The following is a 14,399-nucleotide window of genomic DNA, read 5'->3' as shown; positions in this document are numbered from 1 at the left end:
TGGCACTACTTTGTTGATGCACGTGCGGCTACTGCGCACACAATTCACAAACACAGAAAATAATTTTTTTTTTGGTTTGGACTGGAGTGTACTTTCGGGGGTTACAGCACCCTTAACGGTCAAGCCAGCCGGTCCTTTACTTATGACACAGGCGCACGCTTGGCACTACTTTGTTGATGCACGTGCGGCTACTGCGCACACAATTCACAAACACAGAAAATAATTTTTTTTTTGGTTTGGACTGGAGTGTACTTTGGGGGTTACAGCACCCTTTAATGGTCAAGCCAGCTGGCCCTTTACTTATGACACAGGCGCACGCTTGGCACTACTTTGTTGATGCACGTGCGGCTACTGCGCACACAATTCACAAACACAGAAAATAATTTTTTTTTTGGTTTGGACTGGAGTGTACTTTCGGGGGTTACAGCACCCTTAACGGTCAAGCCAGCCGGCCCTTTACTTATGACACAGGCGCACGCTTGGCACTACTTTGTTGATGCACGTGCGGCTACTGCGCACACAATTCACAAACACAGAAAATAATTTTTTTTTTGGTTTGGACTGGAGTGTACTTTGGGGGTTACAGCACCCTTTAATGGTCAAGCCAGCCGGCCCTTTACTTATGATACAGGCGCACGCTTGGCACTACTTTGTTGATGCACGTGCGGCTACTGCGCACACAATTCACAAACACAGAAAATAATTTTTTTTTTGGTTTTGACTGGAGTGTACTTTCGGGGGTTACAGCACCCTTAACCATCAAGCCAGCCGGCCCTTTACTTATGACACAGGCGCACGCTTGGCACTACTTTGTTGATGCACGTGCGGCTACTGCGCACACAATTCACAAACACAGAAAATAATTTTTTTTTTGGTTTGGACTGGAGTGTACTTTGGGGGTTACAGCACCCTTTAACGGTCAAGCCAGCCGGCCCTTTACTTATGTCACAGGCGCACGCTTGGCACTGCTTTGTTGATGCACGTGCGGCTACTGCACACACAATTCACAAACACAGAAAATAATTTTTTTTTTGGTTTGGACTGGAGTGTACTTTCGGGGGTTACAGCACCCTTAACGGTCAAGCCAGCCGGCCCTTTACTTATGACACAGGCGCATGCTTGGCACTACTTTGTTGGTGCACGTGCGGCTACTGCGCACACAATTCACAAACACAGAAAATAATTTTTTTTTTGGTTTGGACTGGAGTGTACTTTGGGGGTTACAGCACCCTTTAACGGTCAAGCCAGCCGGCCCTTTACTTATGAAACAGGCGCACGCTTGGCACTACTTTGTTGATGCACGTGCGGCTACTGCGCACACAATTCACAAACACAGAAAATAATTTTTTTTTTGGTTTGGACTGGAGTGTACTTTCGGGGGTTACAGCACCCTTAACGGTCAAGCCAGCCGGCCCTTTACTTATGACACAGGCGCACGCTTGGCACTACTTTGTTGATGCACGTGCGGCTACTGCGCACACAATTCACAAACACAGAAAATAATTTTTTTTTTGGTTTGGACTGGAGTGTACTTTGGGGGTTACAGCACCCTTTAACGGTCAAGCCAGCTGGCCCTTTACTTATGACACAGGCGCACGCTTGGCACTGCTTTGTTGATGCACGTGCGGCTACTGCGCACACAATTCACAAACACAGAAAATAATTTTTTTTTTGGTTTGGACTGGAGTGTACTTTCGGGGGTTACAGCACCCTTAACGGTCAAGCCAGCCGGCCCTTTACTTATGACACAGGCGCACGCTTGGCACTACTTTGTTGATGCACGTGCGGCTACTGCGCACACAATTCACAAACACAGAAAATATATAATTTTTTTAGCACTTGGGGGGAGCACCCCTGATTTACAGAGCACCCCCTGGACAACACTACAGCACCCCTTTAGGACTGGGACACTGCACAGGACTTTGGAGTGGACACAGCCCCTATGGAGAACTGACTGCACAACACAGTCCAGCCTGCCCCTATGGACTTTGAAGTAGTGGACACAGCCCCTATTAACAACAGCAGCACAGCACAACACAGCCAGCCCCTATGGACTTTGAAGTTGTGGACAACAGCAGCACTACACTACACTACACAGCCCTAACTCCCACCCTCCCTCTTCACTGTCCACAGCCGAGTGAGAAAATGGCGCCGACGCGGGTACCTTATATAGGATCCAAAACCCGCGAGACTCGGAAGGCGGGATGATGACATTTTGCCTCGATTTCAGATCCGAGTCAGGCGGGAAAAGTCGAGGCTGACTCGGATCGGACTCGGATCGGGGGGGCTCGGGGGGGTTCGGATTTCAGAAATCTGAACCCGCTCACCCCTAATATATATATATATATATATATATATATATATATATATATACACACATACATACACATATGCATGCATACATACACACACAGAGATACATACATATATATACACATACATATACACACATAGACATATATATATACATACACACACACACACATAGATAAACACATACATAGGTGGCAGGCATTACACTGACCTGGTTATGCATGCTGTTTTTCAGCTTGTGACAAGTGCCTTCCCTCCTGTGCAAGGCAGCTCAGCCTCTGCGCTCCACCTCAGCCTCATAATTTCCAGGACCAGCTGTGTCAGCCCAGTTGCAGAGGAAGGCGGGGGAGCTTTAGATGACCAGGGGAGTTGGTACCCATGCTTCTGGTCAACTGGGGGACACAACTATGGTGGGAGACCCAGGCCGGGTTGGTTAAGCAGGACCTGGGGGTGGAGCTTCGGGAGCATGGGGGCGGAGGTTTGAACTGCACAGAGGATATTTGGAAAGCCAGGGGCGGAGCTTGTCTGTCCGGGGGTGCAGCTTTGGACAGCAGAGGGGGGGGGGAAGGGTGTGAATGGTCCGGGATTTGTATCCTAGTTCGCTGTCTGCATTACAATACAGACAGTCATGTTGTCAGGATTCAGTGCAGTGTAGACAGTGTTTACAGTGATTTTTATTTTCCCTGTCATTATTGTCTGCAGTGGATCCTGTGGGCCTATTTCCATGGTGGGCTTGGAGCTGCAGCTCCACCCGCCCCATTATTAATCCGGCCCTGGGCTATGATCGCTTGCTGCCGGGCGATTGTTGCAAACTGCACATGCATATAAGTCACAGTGCGTGTGCGCCAGCCAGTCATTGCTATCGGGAGTCGTGCACATGTAGCACAAAGACTGAGTGCTACTTTGAGTGACAGATAGTGCTGTTTGTGGGTGGTAACAGGGGAAAGGTGCTTGTTAACGGGGGAGTGGTGCTGCGAATGCAGGAGTGTCAGGGTGTTAAAACAGAGTTTTAAGGGTGTGCATCATTAGCAAAGATGCATCATTGTACATGTCACTTGGTTGTATTTTGGCCAGCACTGTGCTTGTGGTGGGGTAGGGTCTACCACAAGCGCTGCGTGCAGCTCCGATGGCTCTCAATGGTTCTGATTATTCACACACTTCCTGCAGATGACGTGTGCTAAGAGGAAAAGTGAGCGTCTTTATACTGGCGTGCGATCACTCTGCCATCGCTCTCTAAGACATAAAGGGTGTCCTTACACCAGACAGTGCAATCGCAGAATTTGCATACCCAGCCCCTTTTGGATGCGAGCGATCGCGGCTTAGCGTCCGGGTCTGAATCAGGCCCTTAGTTATAGGCACTCATAACAGTATACAGTGCTCCCTTTGCCATAGGGAGCCCTGCATACTAGGTCTCATGTTACTATGCTAACCACAACTACAATCATTTCAATGACAATTGTGGAACAATCTAAAGTTTAAATTGTCAGTTTTTTTCTTGCACTTTCAGTTAGGACCATTTTTCTGCTTTAGTCTATGGGGAATTTTAAAAAGGCATAACTCAGGGCAGAGAATGAATTAGGACTTGGGATTTGTTTTATTAGGTGGCTCTTGTTCCAGTGTAGGTGCTTTTGGGGTTCAGGTAATTGAGAAAGGTACAGTTTTTAATCTATTAGCCCACAAATGCCCCATTATATAGATAGGGAGCTTCAACACAGCCTCAGTAGGTGCCTCCTGCAGAGGATGTACTGTGGCTTCACTTGGGTGCACAAAGATGGCTGTCCTTTGTGGGCATTAGTGGAGGTGGGACCCGGCGGAGGTAGCGGGAATTAGTGATGGCTGTGTGGGCAATAGCAGTGATGGGGACCTGGCGGTGGTATGGGAGTTAGCGGTAGTGGCAGGACCTGGCCGCGGTGGGGGTGGTGGGACCCGGCAGTGGTGGGGGTGTTGGCAGGTCTGAATTCAACAGTATCCATTCCCTGCCAGCCATTGTGTATAGTTTGGCAGTGGTGCCCATTTCAAAAATGACGCCTCAGCCGATTTTTTAAATTCAAAGATGGCCACCGCGAGCCAGTCACGGCTAGTGACGTCATCCCCCCAGTGCCCCGTCTGGCTTATATAAGTTAGCGCGAAGCAGCGGCATTGGCAGTCCACAGGCGGGGAGGGAGCAGTGAAGAGAAAGAAGATGTCCGAAGTCCTAGTGGTCAGCGGCCATGTAAAAGAGCTCATAGGCTGCCACCTACTAGGTGAAAAGGACACCAGAAGCCCTCGGGAGGTGGCAGCCATGCAAAAGTGCTAATTGGCTGCCACCAGGTGAAGGCACCAGAAGCAGAGGTGACGAATGCCCTGGAGGGTTGGCTGCAGTGCAAAAGAGCGATTTGGCTGCAGCTCGCTAGGTGAAGATGGCAGAAGCCCTAGCGGGTTGGCACCCACCAGGTGAAGTCGCGGGATTCCTGGGGCAGAGGCGGTCCCGTAAAATAGCTTAAAGGCCCCCAGGTGAAGATGTAGTACAATAAACTTAAAATATTAAAGTGTATAGTGTTTATTATAATATTTTCTATACAGGTGGCCTACAGGTGCCATCGGGCCCATAATGCCCTGCATACTAGTAATTGTGGATCTAGAAGTACCAGCATGTGGGGGAGGCTTGCTGGGACCTGTGGTTCACCTGAAAAAGATAGTTGAACCACTTAGTAGACTGCATGTGTGTATTCCAATGAGCACACAATTCTGTGAATAAGCAGTTGCACAAATTTGTGAGTGACAGCAATCTCACTCTGTGAGTGCTGAATCTGCATTTAACCACAGGGTGTGATGGCATATTATATCTGTATTGTGCAAGGAACACGTCCATTATAGGCATCAGCCTTAATGATGGGAATATGATTTATTTTTTTAGTTTGAGTGGCATAAATACAGTAGGTTTTGTGAAGGAAAGCCCAGTAGAGGTCCAGGTGTATCAATAATATAGTGGAATGAAGAAGGAAAGCCCAATGGAGTTCTGGGCATGTCCATATTATAGTGGAATAAAGAAGGAAAGTCAAATGGAGATCTTGGTATGTCAATATTATAGTGGAATAAAGAAGTAAAGCTCAATGGAGATCTGGGTATGTCAATATTATAGTGGAATAAAGAAGTAAAGCTCAATGGAGATCTGGGTATGTCAATATTATAGTGGGATAAATATGGAAAGCAAAAATGAAGATCCAGTTATGTCACTATACTAAATTAATGTAATGGTACAGTTAACTGCAAGCTCCTTGGTGTCTAGTTTAAGCTCTATGCATAAAGTTTGTGAATGCCATGGAGAGTGTTCCTCGAAATACTGTAAGTGCGTGCACTTTGTATAAAAGAAGGAAGAACACTGACTGCACCATTGTATGTATACTTCCTCTGTTCTTAAATTGGCTAAAATATTAATGGCATTGACAGTGTTAATTAAGCTTTACTGCCCACATTGATTCAGACTCAAAGTGTTTGAAGAGTTGATATTGTAAAGTTATCATAACATTCAGCCCACTGCTTACTGCAGATGAATGCAGTTGGTAGATCAATTTCTTCACATGGATCCCAAAGCCTTCTTACACTAATATACTAATACTATGGGGCAGATGCACTCAGCTCTAGAAAGTGATAAATTTAAAGTGATAAACTACCAGCAACTCAGCTCCTAACTGCCATGTTACAGGCTGTGTTTGAAAAATGACAGGAGCTGATTGGTTGGTAGTTTATCATGCTCCAGTTTATTACTTTCCAGAGCTTAGTATATCTGCCCATATATGAGAAGATATATCACTGTAGTAGAGTAAATTAGGGAAGGTAATTGGAGATCAGGAAATTACAACAATTAAATTAATGTTATATTGCAGTAATACAATCTATATTCCAATTATATTAATGTGAATGTATCTATAAAGGAAGTAGAGGTGTTTAATATGAACCAATAATGAATACATACCTACAGTACTAGAATTGTATATTTAAATCATACTTTAAAACATTTGTAGCACTTTAATAAATTAGAATCCAGAACTTGGTACCACAGTATGTGATCCATGTATAGGGAAATTTCAACTACCTCCACAAATGAGTTGGAGTGCTATGTGCAGACTAGTTCATAAAGCAAGGAGTAGCTTCAATTAAAGACCAAATACTGACCATATACACTAAGGCCTAGATGTATCACGCCTTGGAGAAAGAAAGTGGAGCATAGTTGCCTACCTTTCAGTTGCTCTTCCCGGGAGAAGCCCGGGTAAGAGAAGCAGCAGGGGGGGTGATGGGGGCGGGGCCTGATAAATTGCGTCATTAAGCCCTGCCCCCTCACGGTAAAATTGCCGCGATTGGTTAAAATTGACTTAGGGGCTGGGCCAAACAACGTGATTCATGTAGAATCACGTCTTAAGCCCTGCCCCCTACACGGAGACCCGCGATCGCCGCCAGAATTCTCCTCGTTCTGCCCACTTCACTAGGAAGTGGGCAGAATGCGGGAGAAATGCCTACCCTTCCGGGGGTGCGGGGGGTTACCCGAAAAATCGAGAGCCTCCCGCAAAAACCGGGAGGGTAGGCATGTATGAAGTGGAGGGAGAAAGTAATTGTCATGTTACAGGCTGTGTTTGACAAATTACAGTTAGAAGCTGATTGGTTGGTACTTTATCTCTCTCCAAAGATTGATACATAATGTATACTGTACTCAGTCATAACTACTGTACATAGTATGTCTGATTGTGATTGAACTTACGTGTGCACACTGGTATGCTTTTCCATTTTCCATTCTCACAAACAGCTTCTATAGATTGTACCACAGTACCAGATTTACACGTATATGATGCTGTTTCACCAGATTTATATTTAGTTTTCCGTGTAATGAGTTCGGCATTCTTCACATTAGGTGGATTTTCACAGGATGTATCTTAACAAATAAAACATAACAAAAAAAAATAAAAATAAATGCTTCAGATTTACATGTTATTATTTAAACGTTTTATGTGTTCTACTTTAATGTAAACTGTATGTTATATTTGTTTATTGCAATTTAAGGCAGCTAAAAGAGCAAAGTTTGCTTCTCGATGAAAATACACTAGTTTATGAAATGACAATATATTTAACTGAATCCCGATGAAAACGAGCATTAAAAGAAATAACAGCTAAAATGTGGACCTAAATAGAAAACCAATACTGTTGTCTGTTCTTACTGTGGCATTAATTCTTTATACAAAGCGCCTGATGTGCATACTGGATATTTGTATACACCTGCGGCAGTAGAAGAATTGATATTGCCAACCTCACAGAAACCACAAATATTTACAAATAACCGCGCTGGTGTTTACTAAATAACATATTTATTTGATTAGTATTAAGCATAAAAACACACATATTAAAACATAAATTACAGTAGATACTTTCACAATTAGATACATTCCCAAATAATACAATACGTTTATAGCTTGTATATATTCCAAGAATCTTTATAAATCAACTGTGTAGAAGCAAGTTATTTTGTTTTTAACCACTGCATTCAATTATCTTCATTTAGGTCAGAGGCGTAACTACAGAGGGTGCACTTGCTAAGGGTCCTACCAGCTTAAAGGGCCTGCCAGCTCAGCAAGCAACCCCCTGCACCCAGGACCAGTGCTATAATTCCACATGGTACGCAGATGAGTAAGCCACCATGGGTACCCTGGCCACGACCATGCTAACTTATTATTTAATGCAACAAGTAAGCCAGCAGCTGAGGGTGGCCGCAGGCAGACTGTATCACTGTAACTCTGCTGCACCGCATTTGTAATGGGCTCCTTTGCTTGTAAGAAGCGACATGGCATCATCTCAGGCGCAGCGAGCATACAGTGCTAGATCTGGAGGCTGCAGTGGGGGAGATGCCGGGGACAGGACCTGTGGCCCGCATTTGGGGAAGGATCAATGGCGTCGGGCATCTTCATGTTGCCAGTGCTGCGGGATGAAGCAGCAGCCGGCAGAATCACCCATCTGGGCCGTCGCAGTTGGTAACCAAGTCCTTCCTGGCCCTGGGCTGGCTGACCAGCTGGTAAGTTGTTAACACACACAGTCAGTCTGTCAGTGACAGACAGACTGACAGTATATTGCAATAACATGTGCTGGGATTATAATGCTGAAGGTGTGGTTTTATATTACCCCTGATTGACAATACCTGACTGCTGTGGGTAAGTGAGAGAGAATGGGTGACTGCTGTGGGTAAGTGAGAGAGAATGGGTGACTGCTGTGGGTAAGTGAGAGAGAATGGGTGACTGCTGTGTGTGAGGGAGAGAATGGGTGACTGCTGTGTGTGAGGGAGAGAATGGGTGACTGCTGTGTGTGAGGGAGAGAATGGGTGACTGCTGTGTGTGAGGGAGAGAGAATGGGTGACTGCTGTGGGTAAGTGAGAGAGAATGGGTGACTGCTGTGTGTGAGGGAGAGAATGGGTGACTGCTGTGTGTGTGAGTGAGAGAGAATGGGTGACTGCTGTGTGTGAGGGAGAGAATGGGTGACTGCTGTGTGTGTGAGTGAGAGAGAATGGGTGACTGCTGTGGGTAAGTGAGAGAGAATGGGTGACTGCTGTGTGTGAGGGAGAGAATGGGTGACTGCTGTGTGTGTGAGTGAGAGAGAATGGGTGACTGCTGTGTGTAAGTGAGAGAGAATGGGTGACTGATGTGGGTGAGAGAGAGAGAATGGGTGATGACTGTGTGTGAGAGAGAAAATGGGTGACTGCTGTGTGTGAGAGAGAGTATGGGTGACTGTGGTCTATGTGAGAGAGAGAATGGGTGATGACTGTGTGTGTGTGTGAGAGAGAAAATGGGTGACTGTGGTCTATGTGAGAGAGAGAGAATGGGTGACTGTGGTCTATGTGAGAGAGAGAGAATGGGTTACTGCTGTGGGTAAGTGAGAGAGAATGGGTGACTGCTGTGTGTGAGAGAGTGAGAATGGGTGACTGATGTGGTTGAGAGAGAAAGGATGACTGCTGTGGGTAAGTGAGAGAGAATGGGTGACTGCTGTGTGTGAGTGAGAGAGAAAATGGGTGACTGATGTGTGTGAGTGAGAGAGAATGGGTGACTGTGGTGTATGTGAGAGAGAGAATGGGTGACTGATGTGGGTGAGAGAGAGAATGGGTGACTGATGTGGGTGAGAGAGAATGGGTGACTGCTGTGTCTGAGTGAGAGATAATGGGTGACTGCTGTGTGTGAGAGAGAGAGAGTATGGGTGACTGTGGTGTATGTGAGAGAGAGAATGGGTGACTGCTGTGTGTGAGAGAGAGAGTATGGGTGACTGTGGTGTATGTGAGAGAGAGAATGGGTGACTGCTGTGTGAGGGAGAGAGAATCGGTAACTGATGTGTGTGAGAGAGAGAGAGAGAGAGAGAGAGAGAGAGAGAATGGGTGGCTGCTGTGTGTGAGAGAGAGAAAGAGTGACTGCTGTGTGTGAGAGAGAGAGAATGGGTAACTGTTGTATGTGTGTGAGAGAGAAAGGGTGACTGCTGTGTGTGAGAGTGAGAATTGATGATTGATGTGTATGAGAGAGATAGAATGGGTGACTGATGTGTGAGTGAGAGAGAGAATGGGTGACTGATGTGGGAGTGAGAGAGAGAATGGGTAACTGCTGTGTGAGTGAGAGAGAGAATGGGTGACTGATGTGTGAGAGAGAATGGGTAACTGCTGTGTGAGTGAGAGAGAGAATGGGTGACTGCTGTGTGTGGCATAATGTGTAAGGTGCATTACTGTGGGGCATAATGTATAAGGGGCACTACTACTGTGGGGCAGAATATATAAGGGTACTATTACTGCATGGCATACTGTGTTGTAAGAATTAAAACTTTGGCATAACATGAATGGGGGGCCCACACAGTTCTATGTATGCCCCTGATTTAGGTTATTTGTGATGTATGTAACAAATAGCCAAGAAGTGTTTATTAGTGATTGTAAGCCAGATTCACCATCATCACTGTAACTCAGCTGCCCCGCATTTGTAATGGGCTCCTTTGCTTGAAAGAAGCGACATGGCATCATGCCGCCACATCTCAGGCGCAGCGAGCATACAGTGCTAGATCTGGAGGCCGCAGTGGGGGAGATGCTGGGGACAGGACCCGTGGCCCGCATTTGGGGAAGGATCAATGGTGTCGGGCCATCTTCATGTTGCCAGTGCTGGAAATCCACTCGGCCTTGCGGTCTCGTCGCAAGGCCGATGGTCGCGATTATTGTGATGGTCTCATGGCCACTTGCACAAGCTGTGGGTGGTCACCCACAGCTTTGCGAGCGGCCGGAGACCAAAAAAAAAATCAAAAATGCCCACAAGCCCTGCGAGCGACCGCCAGCAGCGAGCAGCTCTGAATCAGGGCCTTAGGTTTATGAAGCAGGATGCAGCCATTGTTCTGTGACAAAAAGGAGCCGAGCAATGACTATTTTAGTGAAAAAAATCTATTCTTACACCAAGTTGAAGTACAGTTGCTGCCAATAGTGCTGAAATGGCACATGTGCAGAGAAATTTAGATTTGGAAGCGGTGTGTCTAAACTAAAATCTAAATTCCAGTTTAAAGATATAGGGCCTGATTCAGACCCACTCGCAAGTGGGCGTACGTACGTTCGGCGTACGTAAAAAAATATTTAAATTCAAGCACTCGCTCGTATTTTCGTACGCAGCTAAAAATCCGCCCCAAACTCAGGCGACCCCTCCTCTAACTAACGAGCGTGCCAAATAGCGAGCGTACATCCCCGAAATGGCTTGAAGGGAACGCACGCACAAGTACAAACCGGAAGTGGGACTGTCAGATTCCGATGACCTGCTCGTTTTTTCTGCCTACCTCCCTCAATCGTATCATGTCAATCAATGTATCAATTAGCTTAATTGTTTTTTTTTTTTCAACACAATGCAATAAACTTTAATCTTGTCCGTGTTTGTATTTGCTCGCAGAATACGTACGGCTGAAACCTTCGCTTTTATTGTTCAAAAGACATGTTAGCCCCAATTAAACAATTGTTCTATTTGTTTGTCTCCCCACAATTTTTCTGTGGTTCATTTCTTTATTTAAATTTGCTTACGCATGTCACTGCATCAAGCCTATCATAACTCTCAAGAGATTTGTGGCCCTGTCGAACACATGACTCATACACTAACCAATAGAATTAGTCCTGTTAATTTCCCAAATACATTAGCCAATCAAATTTTTTTGGGGTGCTTTATTAAAAATATTTTGCCAAAAAAACACCATTGCCATCATGAGATCCGCCGCATTCACCAGGCGCGAACTGCTGGTGCTGACGGAGGTGATGGACAGGCGGATCACCAGTCAGCCTCCACCCATCTCCAATAGGCGAAAGCGTTCCGCATATGCGGAGGTACGTCGACGCGTGTGCTCCTTCGGCCCACGCCAACATATTGGCCAGCTGGAGCGCAGGTGGTCGGACCTGTACCGGCGGACGCCCCGCTTGCTGGCATGCTTTCGCATGCAGATTGCGGAAAGTAAGTGTTCTGGACTGTGGTTTTCAAGTTTATCTTGTGGGCCCTAACTGTGTGTGCATGTTTTCATGTCTGTCCTATTGAGTCATTGTAGTCATATCTGCATGTGCATGTTTTCATGTCTGTCCTATTGAGTCATTGTAGTCATATCTGCATGTGCATGTTTTCATGTCTGTCCTATTGAGTCATTGTAGTCATATCTGCATGTGCATGTTTTCATGTCTGTCCTATTGAGTCATTGTAGTCATATCTGCATGTGCATGTTTTCATGTCTGTCCTATTTAGTCTTTTTTTTTTTTTTGGATTCCTGTTGAAACTAACCACAATTTTTTTTGCATTTTTTAGGGGCACAGCAAACACTACGGCGGCATCGCCAGACAAGACGCCGGTCCCGGCCCCTCTCTCCAACCCCCAATTCGTCAATTACCCCCTCCTCCCCAGACCCTGTGGCCGAAATTTCAGGCCTACTTCCCCTCCAGCCCAATTCCCCCTCTCCTCCATCCGTCCCTCCTCCAAATGCCCCCTCCCAGGATTCCTCAAACACCTTGCCCCTTGGTTTGGGGAATGTAGCCACCTCCGAGGTGGTCCAGGGAGTGGCTTCTGGATCTGGCATTTTGGAGAACGGTATGTTTTGAAATTTTATTTTGGACACCACAAACTGTTTGTATGTAATCATGTGTCGTCCCCATTTTTTTGGGCTTTCTGTCGCCTTAGGGTATTTTTGGGGGTTGTCTTTACCTGTTCCTGCTGATGTCACCATACACATATCACACCTGTGTGCCTTTTTTTAGGGCCCTTGTACTTTTGGCCTACGACATTTTGGGGTTCTGGGTTTTATCCGTGTAATGTTTTTTTGGCCCACAAGCTTTTAAGTTTTGGTTTGCTTGTTTTGTGTTTTTTTAGAATGTTGCTTCATTATCGATTTATTAATCCCCAAACTTTTGTCACCCACAGAGGAACAGAGGCGTCGGGAACAAATAATTACTTGTGTGGGCCGTATGCGGGAGCAGGTCACCGGGCTTATGCAGGGCCTTGACCATCTGTTGGTCCTCCTTAGGAATTAGTTTTTTATTTTTTTTATTTTCTAATTGTTTCATAATAAATCAGTTTTAAATCAAGCTCTGTCTCATGCGTTTTGAGTAAATCCAAGATTCTTTACACTGACATAAGTAGACTCTTCAAGCAAGGATTGCCACAGAATCTCAATACAGATTGTGTGTTGTATTTTGAATGCAAACAGGCACAAGAAACACCTCCCAGGACCAATGTCATTTTCCTTTTTTGTGGTGGTCAACATGATAGTTTACACCATTTTTCAGGTTCCTATTTGGTGGCCAAACTGCTTAGGACAATCTTACGAAGGCAACTGATTGTACAGGATTCCTTGTTGTGTTGGTTAGTACCCCGAAAACATATTACATTTTAGCTCCACTTGCTTCATTACTGGGTTACCCCTTAGGTAAAATTAACGTTTGGGAGTTTGTTTACACTTGCTTCTAACGTGCCCAAAAAGGAAACAAATTACACTCTCCAAATATTTATTCACAACAGAAATCAAAATACAAAGTGGTCACTCACAAACAAAACACACAGTGATAATCAGAAATACACCACATACCAAAAACACGAAACAAACACACAACAAATCAAGAACTGGTTGACGAAGGTCCAAGCCCACATGATTTCAAAATTATGGCGTTGCAATATTGGTGTCAGAATATATTCCCGAAGTTTCCACATAAAGGTTTTTGAAGGGTAGCAGGAAGTAGTCATCGTGGGAGTGCCAAAGATTATGCAAACAAACAGAAGATGGTGCAAGAATTAATATCAAAAAAGATGAACGCTAAAAAACCGTAACACATTGGGTATACACACTGTTGTTTGGTCAATAATTACCTAAAATATTGGGCCACCACATCATCGCGTATGGCCCCCCCACATACTGACCTCCGACCAACCTCGGGGGGGGCCATCCTCAGGTAAGGCATCCTCTGGCTGCATTGGAACACCACTCCTTATGGCAATGTTGTGAAAGATCCCACACAGGACCACAATTTTCGAAACCATATCTGGCAAATACATGAGCTCGCCACCAGAGCGGTGGAGGCATCTGAATCGGCCTTTTAAAAGGCCGATACAGCGCTCCACCACTTGCCTGGTGGCTGTAAGTGCGGTATTAAACTCACTTTGTGGACCTGGTGTGGGAGCCAAATAAGGAGTGAGCAGCCAGGGCATGCAAGGGTATCCACTGTCTCCTGTGAAAAAGAATAGACAACATCAGGATCACTGTGTATCAAGCTTAACATTGTTATGTACTAAAGGTCTACACTTACCCAGAAGCCACGCATCACCAGCTTGTAGGTTGGTTAATTTGTGCCATATCCCTGATTGCCGGATGACGAAGGAGTCATGTGCACTTCCTGGTAATTTTGCATTCAGGGACAGGATCTGGAGGGAGGCATCACATACCACCATTACATTCAGGGAGTGATAGTGTTTTCGGTTGCGAAATGTTGCCTCCAGCCGTGCTGGAGGCTGAAGTGGTATGTGAGTACCATCCACAACCCCTATGATGTGTGGGAAGCCAGCTATTTTGTAAAAATTGGCCTTGGCCACACTAAGGGCACCCAT

The 14,399-nt window shown here is 45.7% G+C and overlaps 1 protein-coding gene across 4 annotated transcripts in view; it reads right to left on the bottom strand.

Moving 5' to 3' along the window:
• CFH (complement factor H) overlaps positions 1-14,399 on the bottom strand; it is a 695,946-nt gene that overhangs the window by 269,850 nt on the left and 411,697 nt on the right. For all 4 annotated transcript variants that reach the window (XM_088478854.1, XM_088478855.1, XM_088478856.1 and 1 more), the window contains one exon: positions 7,049-7,219. In XM_088478854.1, coding sequence (XP_088334980.1) covers positions 7,049-7,219 — 171 coding nt within the window. The remainder of the gene's footprint in view (positions 1-7,048; positions 7,220-14,399) is intronic.

The sequence above is a fragment of the Taudactylus pleione genome, unplaced genomic scaffold, assembly GCF_031769625.1.
Source record: "Taudactylus pleione unplaced genomic scaffold, aTauple2 ptg000223l, whole genome shotgun sequence".
NCBI classification, from domain to species: Eukaryota; Metazoa; Chordata; class Amphibia; order Anura; family Myobatrachidae; genus Taudactylus; species Taudactylus pleione.
Note: the sequence above shows the minus strand (reverse complement) of the source record. Positions and strands in the feature narration are given on the sequence as shown.